Raw genomic sequence first — 14,320 nt, 5'->3', positions numbered from 1 at the left:
TTCAAACGATTGACTGACAGGTACGCATAATGAAGTGAAGTGCACAGATTAGAGAGTATGTCTTAGAGAGTATGTCTAAAGACAGATAGGAAACGGCCCTAGTATTGGTTAAACGATAAACAAACTGGTACCGAGCTAGATTGTCCAGTAGGTGGCGCTGAATACAATATGGCGTCTGCCGCCCACAGATTAAATATACCTGTCATACTTTTTTATGATCCGTTCCTTTTCATGTATTGCGGTTAAAAATAAAACTATTGAAGTATCAAATGAAACTTTATTGATGAAATATAACATGAAATATTTTGTTTACGAAAATCAATAAGCATTAAAACTATTGGATTTTAAAAGATTACAGTTACTGTTGTGATTACAGTAGGTACATTGTTTTAGTTTTTACATAATGTACTCACGGCTTGACATTTGTATGTAACTCATACAAAATAAGTTGCGTTATGACTTATAGTAAAATAGTTTTTAATGTTCTCCATAAATTCACACGTTCACTCTCACTTTGGTTCTGTCCAATCCAATAGCCACTGTAAGCAGGCCAGATCTACACGTTTCTCACCACCTGTAAAATATATGAAATATTTGTAAATTAAGAGCAAAAAGATGCGCATGTCACCGCAAGACTGTAATCTCCTACATCATCTACATTCTACACTAATATTATAAAGAGTACAGCAGATGAACAAGTGATCTGTCTTATCTACCATACCTATCTTACTGTCTGTTTTGTTTCTAGATTTGCACTACTTTGTTAAATAAAATTAATTTACCTTGTCAAATGTGTACTTGTCAATCAATTACATGTACATTCACAGAATCTGGATTCCACCAATCTGTAATTAAATAATTAACTTTTATTTGATCCTAGTCGAAAAGCGTCAGAGGATAGTGTTAGAATCATTTTGAGGGTGTTTTAAATTTTAAAGGTACTTACCAAATGTTCTTATCAACAGAAGTTAATATTCATCTAATACAAATCTTCCTAATTTAATGCATTTGTCATGGCATAACTTGCAAATGAAATGAGTTCATCGTTTGTAATCAAGCATTCTTGGTCTGGTTTTATTGTTTATATAGGTTTCTTCTAAACTTATTTGAATAGGAAGTAAAGGTTGGTTCATCTGGATTTTAAGTAACAGTTGACAATAATGATCAGCACCGGTGATTCCATAGCAAGCACTTTTATTGTAATTGCAGCTTAACACCTTATAAGTTCGATATTAACCTGAAACAAATAGGTACTTAGATTCACTGTATAAAACACGTATCATCATTCACTGTGTCCTGCAATCTATGCCTGCAATGTACCTACGTGTATTGTATTTTGGGTCCAAACTCCAAAGTATGTTGTTACTCCATGAAACGATCCATATTTAGTTTCCATTGATTTAAATGGAGTTATGAATGATATTGTAATGAAGATTTAATCCTTTGTGTGGTTCAATACTTGATAAAACATGATGTTGCTGCAAGCTGCAATAACCTTTCTCGAGTGGATATCTTACTTGAGAGAAATTTCTTCTTGAAACAAACATCAATCCAACTGGCAATCCATGCACATGTAGTTCTTATTAATATTGATTGAGAAATTATTGATTTTAGATAAAATTTGTTTAAAGAAAAACACGTTTTTTCGATGAAAATTTTTGACGTTTTTTTTTTTAATAATGTCACAGTTGTAGACTTGAGACGGAACTAAATTGATTAAAGTGAAAATTACGACTTTGAATTAATATACATACTTTTAAATAAACATTTCATTTATAGAATGCAAATAGATTCAATAAAATAATTTATAAATAAAAGTTGAAGTTGTAATTCGAAAATGTTTACTAACTTGATTCCAGACACGCAAAAGACCATTGCCATTGTCGCATAAAGGACAACTATAAAAAAAGTCACTTCCTCTCGGAACTGTCAAAAAAATTCACTCTCTATGGAGCTGTCAAACTCTATGGCGTTTCCACCCCGTGGTGAAGTGTACCATATGTTTTTAACACTGACATTTCTATAAAATCGGTCCGAATTCCACTAACTGTGCTGTGGTCCGAATTTCTTCGTACATACTCAGCAAGGTGACCACAATGCCTACAGCTTTTTTCAGGACATTTCAAAATAAGTACAACGTGAAAATCACCAACATAAGTTTGAAGTCAAAGATGCGCTTGATAAGGTTGACTGGGAGAAAATGCCACATTGCATTAAGTCAACAATACAATTAACACGGCGCACTAAACAGGTACCTTACCTATAAGCGAAATATTTTTTAAATCAACCCGCGAGGAGACTGTTTCAAAGGAAAAGTGAAATAAAATGCAAAAAGTTACAAATTCCACTTGGTGATTTATTGACAAGACTTGTACATTCACATTTTTATAATTTTATTAAATTAACTATATTTGAATAATTTTTTCTTTGAGCTCCTTCAGTTCTTTTGCGTGTATCCACTTGATTCCAGTAGCCGAAGCAGGGCTGGAGGGTCGAGTAATACAGCTGAAACCAATATAAAGTATTTTATGAAGGTATTTTTTAGTTTGTTTAATATTATGACTACTAACTAATAGCACATTTCAATGAATAACTAACCCAATTTTTTTCCCAAATAAGTTTTCCAATCTCAAACGACAGAATACCCACGGGCCCTGATTCTTGTGCTCCTCCTGGCAAAAGAACACCTTAGCCTGTTCGTACTTGCAAAACTCCCGCAGAACCACATCATACGGGAACGGATAGAGCTGTTCAATGCGGCACATAGCGATCTTGTCCTCCATTTTCTTCTCTTTGCGCAGTTCGTCTATCGTGATAGCCACTTTACCCGAACAAAAGATGAGCTTCTTCACGCATTCAGGTTTTTGGGAGGCAGGCCCCATTTCTGGTATTGCTCTGTAAATTGAAGTAAAAGAGAATTATTCACTTTAAGAAAGATGATGCTTGATCGACAGACCATCCGATAAGTGACGCTATTATGAGAATTGGATCATGCACAATCCCTAGGCAAATGCTGATTCTATAATAATGTTAATGACATAGATGTTTATAAGCAAATAGCAAGAAGTGTGCTAAACTATATCGCAGACCAAGTGGTAATTATTGATTTTTTACCTCTGGAATGACGTCCCCGGCTTGAAATCCGCGAACTTGGACCTGTAGTAAGGATGTTTGAGGCCGACCTTCGGCGTCATGAGGATGAGCGGCTTGCGGAATGGCAGCGCCACCTGCCGCCGAATCAAATGGAAATAGTTCGCCGGCGTTGTCACGTTCGCCACGATCCAGTTAGCGGCGCGGAGTTGTTTTACTGGAAAAAAAAATACTTTTGATCGTACCTACTATGTAGTTTGGAATACATTTTTATAAGACGATGACTAGTTGTGGAGGAAAATAAAGACAATTAATAGGTCACTTACATGCCATATCCTTGTCATCAAGGTCAGGAATAATGTCTTCGTCATCATCAGCTGCCTGCAGGTACCGCTCTACTCTTCCCGATGAGTGCTCCGGGCCCTAAAATGTTGCATCCAACTTTAATAGAAGAAAACATTCTATAGAAAAACTGAAGAACTCGTGTAAAAAACGAATCGAACCTACGAAGAAAAAACAGTAACTAAAAACATCTATTGATGATACTAACAGCGCCATCAATTCCATGAGGCAGTTGCACCACAATGCCAGACTGACACACCCACTTGCTCTCCCCGTTTTGTATAAAGGTGTCGAACACAGGCTGCGCAGTGTCTGCAAAGTCGCCGTACTGCGCTTCCCAGATGGTCAGAAGGTAAGGACTCGAGTAAGAGTAGCCTACTTCAAAACCCAGTACTCCTGTAAAATAAAATAATTAAGACAAATGCTGAGCTACTATAATATTGAGAAGAAAAATAATTAGATCTAGTTCAGCAATTTATTCAAAAAAATATTCACCAAATTCTGAAAGTGAGCTGTTGTGAAGACTATAATGTGCCTGGTCTGGATATAGCTGATCCATTACACGATACGTTGCACCATCCACAGCTTGGTGATGATACACGTGGTGCCTACACATCAACAAAAGAATTTATGGAGAGGACTTAAAACACAAAATACAAAACCATCCATGATATGAGTACCTATCGATGATGATTTTACCTGTGAGCCATAGTGCCTCGCTCAACATCTTCACCAGTAAACCTAATGTGTATTTTATCTCGAAGTAAGGAGCCCACTGCCAGCGCCTCACCCATTGCCCAATCAGCAATACCTTCCTTAATCTGCAATGATCAATCATGGCAATAAGTTCTAACACTCCATGATTATAATTTACAACAAGCAAATTATTAAAAGACTCGCCATTTTTTCTCGATTAGCCAAGATCCTATTGACACCTTTATGTACTTCAAATGCCCATGGTTCGGGAGGCTTGCAGAAATGTCCCGAAATCGTTGATATGGTGGCGTCACTGATGCCTGTATCCTCGATCTAAGGAGCAAAAATTACGGTATTGTAATAGGTACAGGACCTGTTGCGATGGATTCTTTTCCCTATTGAATCTAATACAGGTATCTAAAGTAGAAAAAACGTTCACCTTTTTGGGATCCCTGGCCTCGAAGAAGCCAGTCCACGGAGTGTCGATCCAGTCCATGATACTAAGCTTGGTAACCTTCTTGGCAAGTTCAAAATGTTTGTTTAAGGTGTCCATGTACTCTTTCTCCCATTGCTTAATGTCACCGTCATTCACTACCCCTTCTGATTTCAGCTTATCGGCGTATATTTTATCCACTGAAAAAAATATGCAGTCAGAATTATTATGACGTCATCTCTTTGCAAGACTTAGAGCCATCTTATTGGGACCTACAAAATGTTTAAAACGGTTTACCTCAGCTGGTAATCCTGGTATCAGCTTGATAACCGAAAATGTAGCGATTTGGTAGCTATGGTGACATTATGGGCCCTATGAAGCAGTTTCAAAGGCTGTAGATATGAAGGGCTAACCGGTGCTCATGCTGCGGATCTTCTTGTACATGAAGGGCTGCGTGAAGCTGGGCTCGTCCTCCTCGCTGTGGCCGAAGCGGCGGTAGCACACGAGGTCGAGCACGACGTCCTTCTTGAACTTGCAGCGGTACTCGATGGCGATGCGCGCCACGTGCGCCACTGCCTCCGCGTCGTCCGCGTTCACGTGCAATACGGGCGCGTCCACGCATTTGGCCACGTCTGATTGACGGTAGAAGCAAATAAATGAAAGCAGGGCGCTTTGAATAGCATGAATTGAGGTGCAAGATTTTACTAACACGTTGGAAATAGGAATTTAATACCCGGACCCTTTAATCGAGAATCCTGATGAGTGAATTTTGTCATTAAATTGAAGCTGAATCCGATATTATACAGTGTCATCTTTAATTCATTATGAGCAAAAATCCAAAGCCTTGTGTTACACCCTACAGTCTACAACGCTCAACTACTGATAAAATACAATTATTAAGACCTGAGCAATATGGCGAGCTTCTCGCGAAACGAGGGTCCGTGGTGTACCCGATTTGGTTGTTGCATACGATGTGGATAGAGCCGTGCGTGTCGAAGTCCGGCAGGTTGCTGAGGTGCATCGTCTCGAAGACCACGCCTTGGCCAGAGAACGCCGCGTCGCCGTGCATTATTATTGCCATCACCTAAATCAGCATCCAAGGCATAAATCTTTAATAAACACCAATTTAGACATAGAGTAAGTACCTACTTAATGCCTAAAAAAATCTACTTTGTGCAAGTCATATAATTAAGCAAACCTAAATACCTACTCACCTACTTTGCGATGTTAGCAATCTTCGAATCGCTATAAAGCATGACTAGACACATTTACAATAAATGCGATCTACGAGTGTGACGACATGTCTCACGATGATAATAATTGTGTACTGAGAGAGAAATACCTACAATAGTTATGTAAGTAAGTCTGTAGAAAGGTAAAACTTTGCACCTTATCACCATTGCTGTCTCCCTTCCAAAACTGCTCTGCTTTAGCCTTCCCGACGACAACAGGCGAGACCACCTCCAGATGCGAGGGGTTCGCGCTCATCGAGACCTTGATATACTTGTTCGTGCGTCTGATGAACCGATGGATGTAGGTCCCCAAGTGATACTTGATGTCTCCGGAACCCTGTACCATAAATGTGATTCTTTGAATATGGATAAAGTATTTTTTAAATTCAGTTATCGTACACCAAATACCAGTTATGTGCTGCATAAAAAAAATACAAGAGTTAAATAATGGTTGCTGTGTTTACTGAAAGAAAAGATAATACTAGCCGGCTCTTTGGGCTCCATAGGTTTGAACTGTGCGAAGATATCCGTCAGCTGCTTACGGCAAACGTTCACAAGCATGTTTAGTCGACCTGACAAAAATAAAAGTATTGTACGCTGACAATAACAATACTGTTAATTATGTTTACGTACCTATCTCCTTTGTCATTACCTCTATGCTGCATCGCCATGACGATGGACTGCACGCCGAGCTTGGTGCCGGAGTCCACGATCTCCTCCAGGAGCACAATCATGCTCTCGCCACCCTCGAGCCCAAAACGCTTCTCCGCTGGCCACTTGGTCGCGAAGTACTTTTCTAGGCTAATATAAAGAAGAAGGAAGGTATTGGTAGGATAATTGGTAAAAAATCGTTATCAAATTTCAAAATGGTGAAAACTAACAAGACCGCTTTGGTGAGACGCCTCATAATGAGCCGTTTTTCTTCGACACTGCGGTAAAAAGCCCCCGGCATCTCCATGCGCTCTCGGATGTACTGGATGCAGTCTAAATCATAGAGGTGCATGTACTCCACCCCGATTGGACCACAGTAACTTGTCTCAAGTCTGTGGATGATATCTCTGAAATTGGAAAAAACATTGAATTGCTCAAATTTCGACTCAAGAGCACGTCATGAGTAAAGTTACTCATGTGTCATCATCCGCAAGTTGAACGATATTAACTGACATCGGTAAAGAAAGGATTAATTTTAACTAACCGAAGAGTCAAAGATTTCTCCTTCCCTCCAATAAATGTTCTATCAGGAAGTTCGAACACCATGTCCATGTGTTTTTCGCCTGCAACATTTTGCTTCAATTAGAAACTTTATATCTCTGAAAATAGTATAGGTATTCCGTATTCAAGTATTTACATACACAATATAGTTCCAAGCTCCCTGGAGACGATCGTGCAATCCACACCTTTAGTCTGGTCCGTGGTTCGCTTCTTGATGAACCTTGCCGCAAGGGCTAGTCCCAGGGGATCGGTTTTAGCAAGCAGGTGACCTCGCGCCTAATAGCATAAATAAAGAGATATTTTTTCTCCAAAACAAGCCAAAAAACTTCATTCGGAAGTTGGTTTAAGAGGGTCACACACAGCGAGATACTGACCTGGTAACTTCTAATAAGATTCTGTACTGCTAGGTGAAGAGTTATGGTTTCTTTTGAGGCTTCACCCTTATTCTCTTTTTGACGTGGTTCTGTAATGTAAGTAGGTAATTTACTAAGCTTTATTAATTTGAAGTGATAAGTTTTCTATAAAGCTATTAACTTACTGACAGTCTTCGGACTGAATTCATCTTCGAACTCTTCTATTTTCAGCGCTGGCCCGTTGAGGCTATCGTAAAAATTGTCCCAGGACTGTAACACCACGTTTAAAATTTTATGTATAATTTATATTAAATCTATGCAAGGTGACTGAACCCTGGTACCTCCCAAAATAACACCTGTTTAGTTAGGTAAAGTAAGGTCCAAAAGTTCACAAACGACCTCTACATGGGAATTTGCTATTTTCCTGTAGGTATAATAATAATACTAAGTATTTTTAAGATATAAAAATACAAAAATTAAGTGGGTGTCGCTTACGTTATCAATGGCTCCTTTAGCCTTCGCCCAGTCCAAGTATTGGGCTTCAAGAAAATTGGCATTAGTGCCGCTGAGGAAAGATTCAGCTTTGGAAGATGCCTGAAGGCTCATAATGTACTGAAATATTTAAAAGATTAATTTTCAACAATATTCTTCCCTCTAAACGAGTTATTCTTTGGTTATTCCGCGATGACTAGGGTGACCAAACATCAAAGTACTGACAGGATTTTCAGAGTAAATTCTTACGTACCATGGGATTACATGATAGCCAAGTGTTTCTCGCAGATCTTAATAAATACGACCTTCCCAAGGAAATCATGTTTGTAGTCCAATTAAAGTTGAACAAGAATTTTAGCCAAATATCCTAAATAAACTTGTGTTTAGAACTAAACAGTAACAAAGTAAGACTGTGGTTTAGAATTTCGCAACATTTGTTCTTATTATAGTTTAGGTAATAGATAAAAATTAAATAAAGATTTTAAAATATTAAATTATTAAAGTCATTTCTGGAAAAATTCTAAATGACATTGTCTGACTGAAAGCTATTTCTTTTTATTTTCTGTCTGCCTATGACTTATCACTCCTCCGACAATGACACTGATCAGAAAGAAGATTGAATATCGTTCTATCGATAAACAGCATAATGATAAAAAAAATCAGTGAACAACTCATACAGTTTTGAAAATTATTTAACCAAACGAGCGACAATGACCTACTAACTAATAGGGTTATAATATTTACCTAGAAACATGCCAAAAAATCTACGCAAAAGACAAAAACTTAAAAAAGAAACAACAATAATCTTAAGAATAAAACATTATAAAAATTTATTCACCGGTAAGCTTAACAATATTCTCATTAACAAATGTCATCACAACGTTTGCATCTTATCACAAACAGCATCTCAGGGGTTGATTAAAATAAATACATCATCATAATAAACTGTTGATTAATACAATAAAAAGGAAATTCATAGCATGAAAATGTTAATGCTTTAACAAAAACCAAATGATCATTAGATTAAACACGAGTTACAATAATGACTATTGAGTTGGAATGTCGTATGATAAGATAAATAAACAAACTATAAGTATCTAATAATGCATTCGGAAATAAAATTTGTTTAGGCATTATAAAATATCAAAAAATGAAAACGATTAAAATACTACGTTGATAGGTAACAGGGCACTTAATCTTAAATCTATTCATTACGTACATCTCGACTCAATAAAATATTATCATTTCATAACAGTCAACCATCCGTAAAAATATTATCTAATCGCAACCATAACGCTTGATGTGGATGAGCTATAAACTAGCAGATAAGGCTAAAATTAAATACTGTACCTTCTGTTATGGGTACTAATCAGGTTCTTTTTAATGTTTTAATTAAAAATTAATTACAATTTGTTGAATGCAATACCTATACAATATTTTTACATAATCAGAAAGATTAAAATATAAAATGCTAAATGGAATTGTCTTAATAGGAGATCCCATTTCATTTCTAAACGGATTTGTTTAGCTTGCCCTGTTTGTTTATTATTTAATTTTGTTGTAATTTATACTAAAATCAATTATACCAGCTGCTAATTTGTAGCGTCTATTTGTTACTTTATACAATAAAATATCGGAATCGATTAGTACAATGGCCAAAAATACACTATTCTTTTAAAAATAAATACCATGATTACTGTATGTTTTTCACAGTTCGTAGTTCGTTATCTACACACTAGTGAGGCATCATTGTGGTTAATATTCGAGTTACAATTTAGTCAATTTTCTTTGCTTTTTTGGCCTTTGACTTTTCTTTGGGTTTTGAAGGGTAGATCACAAATAGCGACAGTTGCACTGCACACAGGACAAACGCGACGATGTTTTGAATCTGAAAATGGCATAAAAAGGTTTGGGATTATGTAGTTCGTCTAGGAATGCTACCATCATACTGGATTGAGGCAGTTATCATTTTATTGTCTAATTTATTAGGCGCATGTTGTCTTATGAAATTAAGACACGTATTAAGCTTCAATGAAGAATGCAGTCCATAAAGAGCTGGCTAGATATAAAAATAATTTTAAAATTATGTTGTGTATCCCACCTTACGAGAATTTGAAGCACGTTTAGAGTTTGAAAAAACGTTTAGAGTCAAAAATCTTATAACATTTTTTTATGTTTCACCCAGTCGTAAATTCCATGCCTCGTTTTAACAGAAATTGAAAATCGATAATCGTTATTGAATAATAAAGGAAACAATACTGTGATAATATTTGATAAGATAATGGAATTTGTCTGAGTATTACAATATTAGGCATTTTAATTATTATTTACTATCAGATTAATAACTTAAACTTTTTTAAAGATGTACTCACCACAATAAATGAATTGCGCAGCGTGATCCCATAGAGCAGCCACATAAAGGTGACAACAGTACCCGAAAGAATGATGGGGAACGGCATGCCTTCCGTACTTTTATTCTTGATTATTTCACTCTGAAAATCAACCGTACAACGTTAGAATTCGTACTGCAATATAATATCCAACCTTTTAAGGATAATATTAATGATTCAAAAAACGTTACTAAACAACATGAAGTTATTAACGTGGTATTTCCTGAAGGACGATAATAAATTTTACAGATACTCTTATTCTGTTTTTGTCAAATAACAAAAAGGAATGTGAAGACTTACCAAGTTAAATAGGGGCGAAGCTATCAAATAAAACATCAGCGCCGTAATAATCAACCCGAATCTATTTTCCACTAGTTTCGGATCTTCCATCTGTGCGTATCCAATCAATGCAGCAGATAATGCACCCGCCAGGCCCATCTGCGCCCATACTTTAACTTTCTCCGAAGTGTACTGGAAGTATATCATCACGTAGATGATATTGAGAGCCAGGCCAACCAGGTTAACCAGGATCATTGTGTCGTCACGTAGGATGTACCCATACTTCAAATTGAGGATGCTCCTAAAGAAAAAATCAAGTCGTTACTAGGTTCTAATGCTTCATCATGATTAATCATACTTCTGCTGCACATTGTATAAGGATTTCATCATACTTTGGAGTTATCGCAAATAGCTCAGATTTTGTGATTGATGACACAGTCTGTTGAAGTTTAAGATGAGTAAGCATCATAATGCAGGTAAACTGAATAAAATATTTTTGATTTGATTTGAAATTGAAGTAACGTTCTTTTTACCCGACTACGGCAAAGCAAAAGGAGGGTTATGATTTTGTTACACGTCATAAATAAAGGTGTTTTCTTGCCCAACTGGAATTTGCATGAAATACTTACATGACCACACCACCGATGAACGGCATGATAGTAACGCCTCTTGTGCTCCCCTGCTTGTAGATGTCCCAGCACATGAAGCTGCCAGAGAACATCTGACCGATGGTCACGATCGCTGCTATGGAGCCGATCAGCTCCTTGTGGGGCTGCAGGATATCCGCTAGGGCGTCCATTTTGTTTGTTCTGGAGTCAGGATATTAATATTTAATTAATAATGATGGTATCATTATACGGAAAACTTTACGAGATTGGCGGTAAAAACGGCGGTTCATTTAATCAACGTTATAACACTATCATAAGTTTAAATCGGTTGATAAAAGATATTTATTTGATAGGTTACCTATGTATTTGATAGATATACGTTGATTGAAAAGTAGGTTTGTAAAACGTAAAATTTTAATCAATCCATTATCACTAGGTAGCTAATAACTAACAGCCACGGAAATAGATAAGTAATGAAATGAAAACTACAAGTATATCACAAAATTCACACTAGCGACTGGCGTTTCTCGAGCGTAAGCTTTTCTTGAGCGCGCGTAGTTGTAATGTAGGTATCGAAAACAAGAACATGAACGTAATGTGTAATTTCGGCATTTAAATACATAAAAAATATTTATTAAAGAATAAAATTACTCACTATCTATTTAGGTAACTTTCATTCATAACTTTTCATTTTAAAATTAATTGATAAAACTATTTAACGCGACTTACTTGTTGTGTCGCTTGTCGCAGTTGCACACGCCTGCCTGACAAAATAAATGTTGTGCACGTGTGACGGATTAAACAATAGTTCATTCACGTCATACCTACACCTACAGCTAGCTACAGTAAGGTGTTTACTGAAGGTCAAACATATTAAGAAACTTCCACCTTGCAATATAACAATATTCATTTAAATAAGAATCGGCATTACACTAGGCAAAATATGCTTTAACTGCGAATCATAAGTACCTACTTAAAGCTTAACAATGCAAATCTCTATCGACGTAAATAATAATAATCTGTTTGCCTATCCTATCTAGTAAACGAATACAGAGCAAAATAAATACAGTTAGTGTCCAGCATTATACGTTTAAAAGTAACTAACTTGTAACTTATACACTATCCCCCTTATTAATAAATATTGTTTCGCCAAGTGAGTTTACAATTTCATAATGTAAAGTGCGGCCATGGCCGATCAACACTATCACACCTCCCTTTCATTCTAATTTATTCAATCAATGTCGAAATCTAATGTTAGATACTATAGTTAGCTATTTTCATTAAATTATTTCGCTTAGGGTGGAATAAAAAGGAAATAACAAGTGACCTCACACAAGGTTCAATCATAGTTTCAGTTGCGTATCTACAATCAGAAACAATCACTTTCCTGTGATCTATTAGAGTAAGTGGTTCCAATTGGCTCCAAAGCGTCACTTACACACCCACCGCAATTACCGACATTACTGTGCGTCACAGTTCGTTTAATATTATTACCTTGTCGGATATACCAAGAAACTTATCTTTAAACGAGCCGGTTCTAAAATTTTACTTTTAAATTAAAGTTATCTCAAGTATTTTTCGGAGCAATTCATTTGAGTAACAATAAAGGCAGTTCTAATCATTTATTCTCAAATGTATAAGAATTTGCTAAAACGTAAAGATTCAAATTGAATACATTTTAGCGATTTCGGTCGAAATGTCTCAAAAATCCCTAATAAAGTACATAAAAAACAAAAAAGTAATGTAGTGCTTTTTTGCCAAAAACTGTCATGCTAAGTATCAAAACATGATACCAATTTAGTAAATGTTACTAATTTGTTGGAATAACCGGTTAAAGCAATTAGAACGGACGATGACCCTTAATAATAACATTTATTTTTATCCTGTTTTATTTTAAACTTTATGAATTTACTTCGACAGTCACTTAGTCTTAAGGGCAGACGATTGTAGGACTTAAATATTATTATTAAATAAAAGTTTTACTGGCACAATAATTCTACCCCATAAATTTTATAAAACATTTAATATAAATATGTATAAGATCAAAATAAACTTTACAAATAAACAAGAATTAAATAAAAATATCGCTAAGTACCTAAATTTAATTAAAGGAAGCATCGACTAATTTAAGAAGAACAAAAAGCATTAACCTTGATGATTAACATTAGCTAGCACAGATAACACAGCATACTGTCTCTTAGTAAATGTATTCTACTAATGAACACCTAATCACTTTGAAAAACATAATTAGATCACAATAATATTATCTCCAAAAGACAACCACAGTATGTAAAGTTAGTTAGAAATTTTATTAATAAAACTAAATAAGAAACATCAAGAGACAAGCATAACACATAGAAGTGTGATTGGATTTCAAGAATTCACGTAGGTATTTTGTTTGATCATCATGCGGGTTTTAGTCTAAAAATTAAAAAAAAACATCGTAATTTAATGCTTTAATGCCTTTAATCTAACTTTGTTAATGAAACTTTATTTTCATTTTGATGATGCAATAGGCTAATGGGTGTTTCTAAGTATCATTTGAAACTCTGGATAAGTGCTAAACCTTGAAAATATCCACATTGAGACATCAAAGTTATTTCAGTCGTGTATAAGCCAATTAATTTATAAATAAAATAAAATTTGTAGTGTCCTGGATCTCAATCTGAAAACTTAGCCACCCTACATTATAACCTTAATTACTGACATTGTTCGAAAAACTTACATGAGTTGTATTTTCTTTGAAAACTATATGAATTGAAAAATTAATTAAATGTTTTATCTTTCACGATTACACGATACACGTCTGTATTTCACAACGAATGAATTTCTGTTTGATTTGATTACGATTTTGTCAAATAGCTCCAGCTGTCTTCTGATGTTTGTCAGTGTCAACGTCAAAAAAAAAACTCCGTCCGAGATAAACGTTTCCTTTTCACCCAATAATCATAAAAAAAATTGAAGACTGCAGAATGAATGTTGATACAAATAAAAAGTGATAGTTTTAATGCATTCTAAGTAATATTTTGATGATCGTCAAACCAAAATAAGTGATGTCCTTCACCAAGCTGGCTACACTTTATTATTAGAGTGAGATACACTATGGGATTACAAGTTAAGAGTGAAAGAGAGATTGGATAGAATTTAATCTGAAGATGTATGAATGATTATTTCATTACATGTTGCGCAGTGG

General features: G+C 35.6%; 2 protein-coding genes and 1 long non-coding RNA gene across 3 annotated transcripts; all 3 read right to left on the bottom strand.

Annotated features, from left to right (window-relative positions):
* Window positions 1-263: 263 nt before the first annotated feature.
* On the bottom strand, window positions 264-1,651 carry LOC135072195 (uncharacterized). The gene is made up of 4 exons (XR_010257362.1): window positions 1,325-1,651; window positions 947-1,237; window positions 783-845; window positions 264-574 (listed from the first exon to the last, which is right to left on the bottom strand). It is a non-coding gene; the product is annotated as an uncharacterized LOC135072195 (long non-coding RNA).
* Window positions 1,652-2,335: 684 nt separating this feature from the next.
* On the bottom strand, window positions 2,336-8,561 carry LOC135071627 (2-oxoglutarate dehydrogenase complex component E1-like). Its single transcript, XM_063965388.1, has 21 exons — window positions 8,104-8,561; window positions 7,854-7,970; window positions 7,544-7,628; window positions 7,380-7,468; window positions 7,146-7,281; window positions 6,989-7,067; window positions 6,675-6,851; window positions 6,446-6,594; window positions 6,280-6,365; window positions 5,951-6,130; window positions 5,465-5,645; window positions 4,975-5,193; window positions 4,568-4,761; window positions 4,333-4,461; window positions 4,132-4,253; window positions 3,928-4,040; window positions 3,641-3,828; window positions 3,417-3,513; window positions 3,115-3,307; window positions 2,599-2,895; window positions 2,336-2,505 (listed from the first exon to the last, which is right to left on the bottom strand). Exons 1-21 carry the CDS (start codon window positions 8,170-8,172, stop codon window positions 2,406-2,408), a joined length of 3,000 nt encoding a protein of 999 aa, XP_063821458.1. The 5' UTR covers window positions 8,173-8,561; the 3' UTR covers window positions 2,336-2,405.
* A 95-nt stretch (window positions 8,562-8,656) lies between these two features.
* On the bottom strand, window positions 8,657-14,014 carry LOC135071628 (sugar transporter SWEET1). The gene is made up of 5 exons (XM_063965389.1): window positions 13,853-14,014; window positions 11,149-11,328; window positions 10,541-10,820; window positions 10,223-10,342; window positions 8,657-9,738 (listed from the first exon to the last, which is right to left on the bottom strand). The coding sequence occupies exons 2-5, from the start codon at window positions 11,316-11,318 to the stop codon at window positions 9,625-9,627; spliced, it is 684 nt and encodes a 227-aa protein (XP_063821459.1). The 5' UTR covers window positions 11,319-11,328; window positions 13,853-14,014; the 3' UTR covers window positions 8,657-9,624.
* Between the last annotated feature and the right edge of the window lie 306 nt (window positions 14,015-14,320).

This window comes from Ostrinia nubilalis, chromosome 5 (genome assembly GCF_963855985.1).
Source record: "Ostrinia nubilalis chromosome 5, ilOstNubi1.1, whole genome shotgun sequence".
In the NCBI taxonomy this organism is placed as follows: Eukaryota; Metazoa; Arthropoda; class Insecta; order Lepidoptera; family Crambidae; genus Ostrinia; species Ostrinia nubilalis.
This window is presented reverse-complemented; position numbering and strand designations above follow the sequence as displayed.

What these genes read in the sequence shown, in the direction of transcription:
- LOC135071627 (XM_063965388.1), bottom strand. Translation starts at nt 8,172, where the DNA reads ATGATTTCCTTGGGAAGGTCGTATTTATTAAGATCTGCGAGAAACACT. An exon ending in GAGACAGCAATGGTGATAAG is followed by an intron (nt 5,646 to 5,950) that starts GTGCAAAGTTTT and finishes ATGCTGATTTAG; the next exon opens with GTGATGGCAATAATAATGCA. An exon ending in TGGCTAATCGAGAAAAAATG is followed by an intron (nt 4,254 to 4,332) that starts GCGAGTCTTTTA and finishes TGATCATTGCAG; the next exon opens with ATTAAGGAAGGTATTGCTGA.
- LOC135071628 (XM_063965389.1), bottom strand. Translation starts at nt 11,318, where the DNA reads ATGGACGCCCTAGCGGATATCCTGCAGCCCCACAAGGAGCTGATCGGC. An exon ending in TTCATCGGTGGTGTGGTCAT is followed by an intron (nt 10,821 to 11,148) that starts GTAAGTATTTCA and finishes TTTTTTCTTTAG; the next exon opens with GAGCATCCTCAATTTGAAGT. An exon ending in CTTCGCCCCTATTTAACTTG is followed by an intron (nt 10,343 to 10,540) that starts GTAAGTCTTCAC and finishes GTTGATTTTCAG; the next exon opens with AGTGAAATAATCAAGAATAA.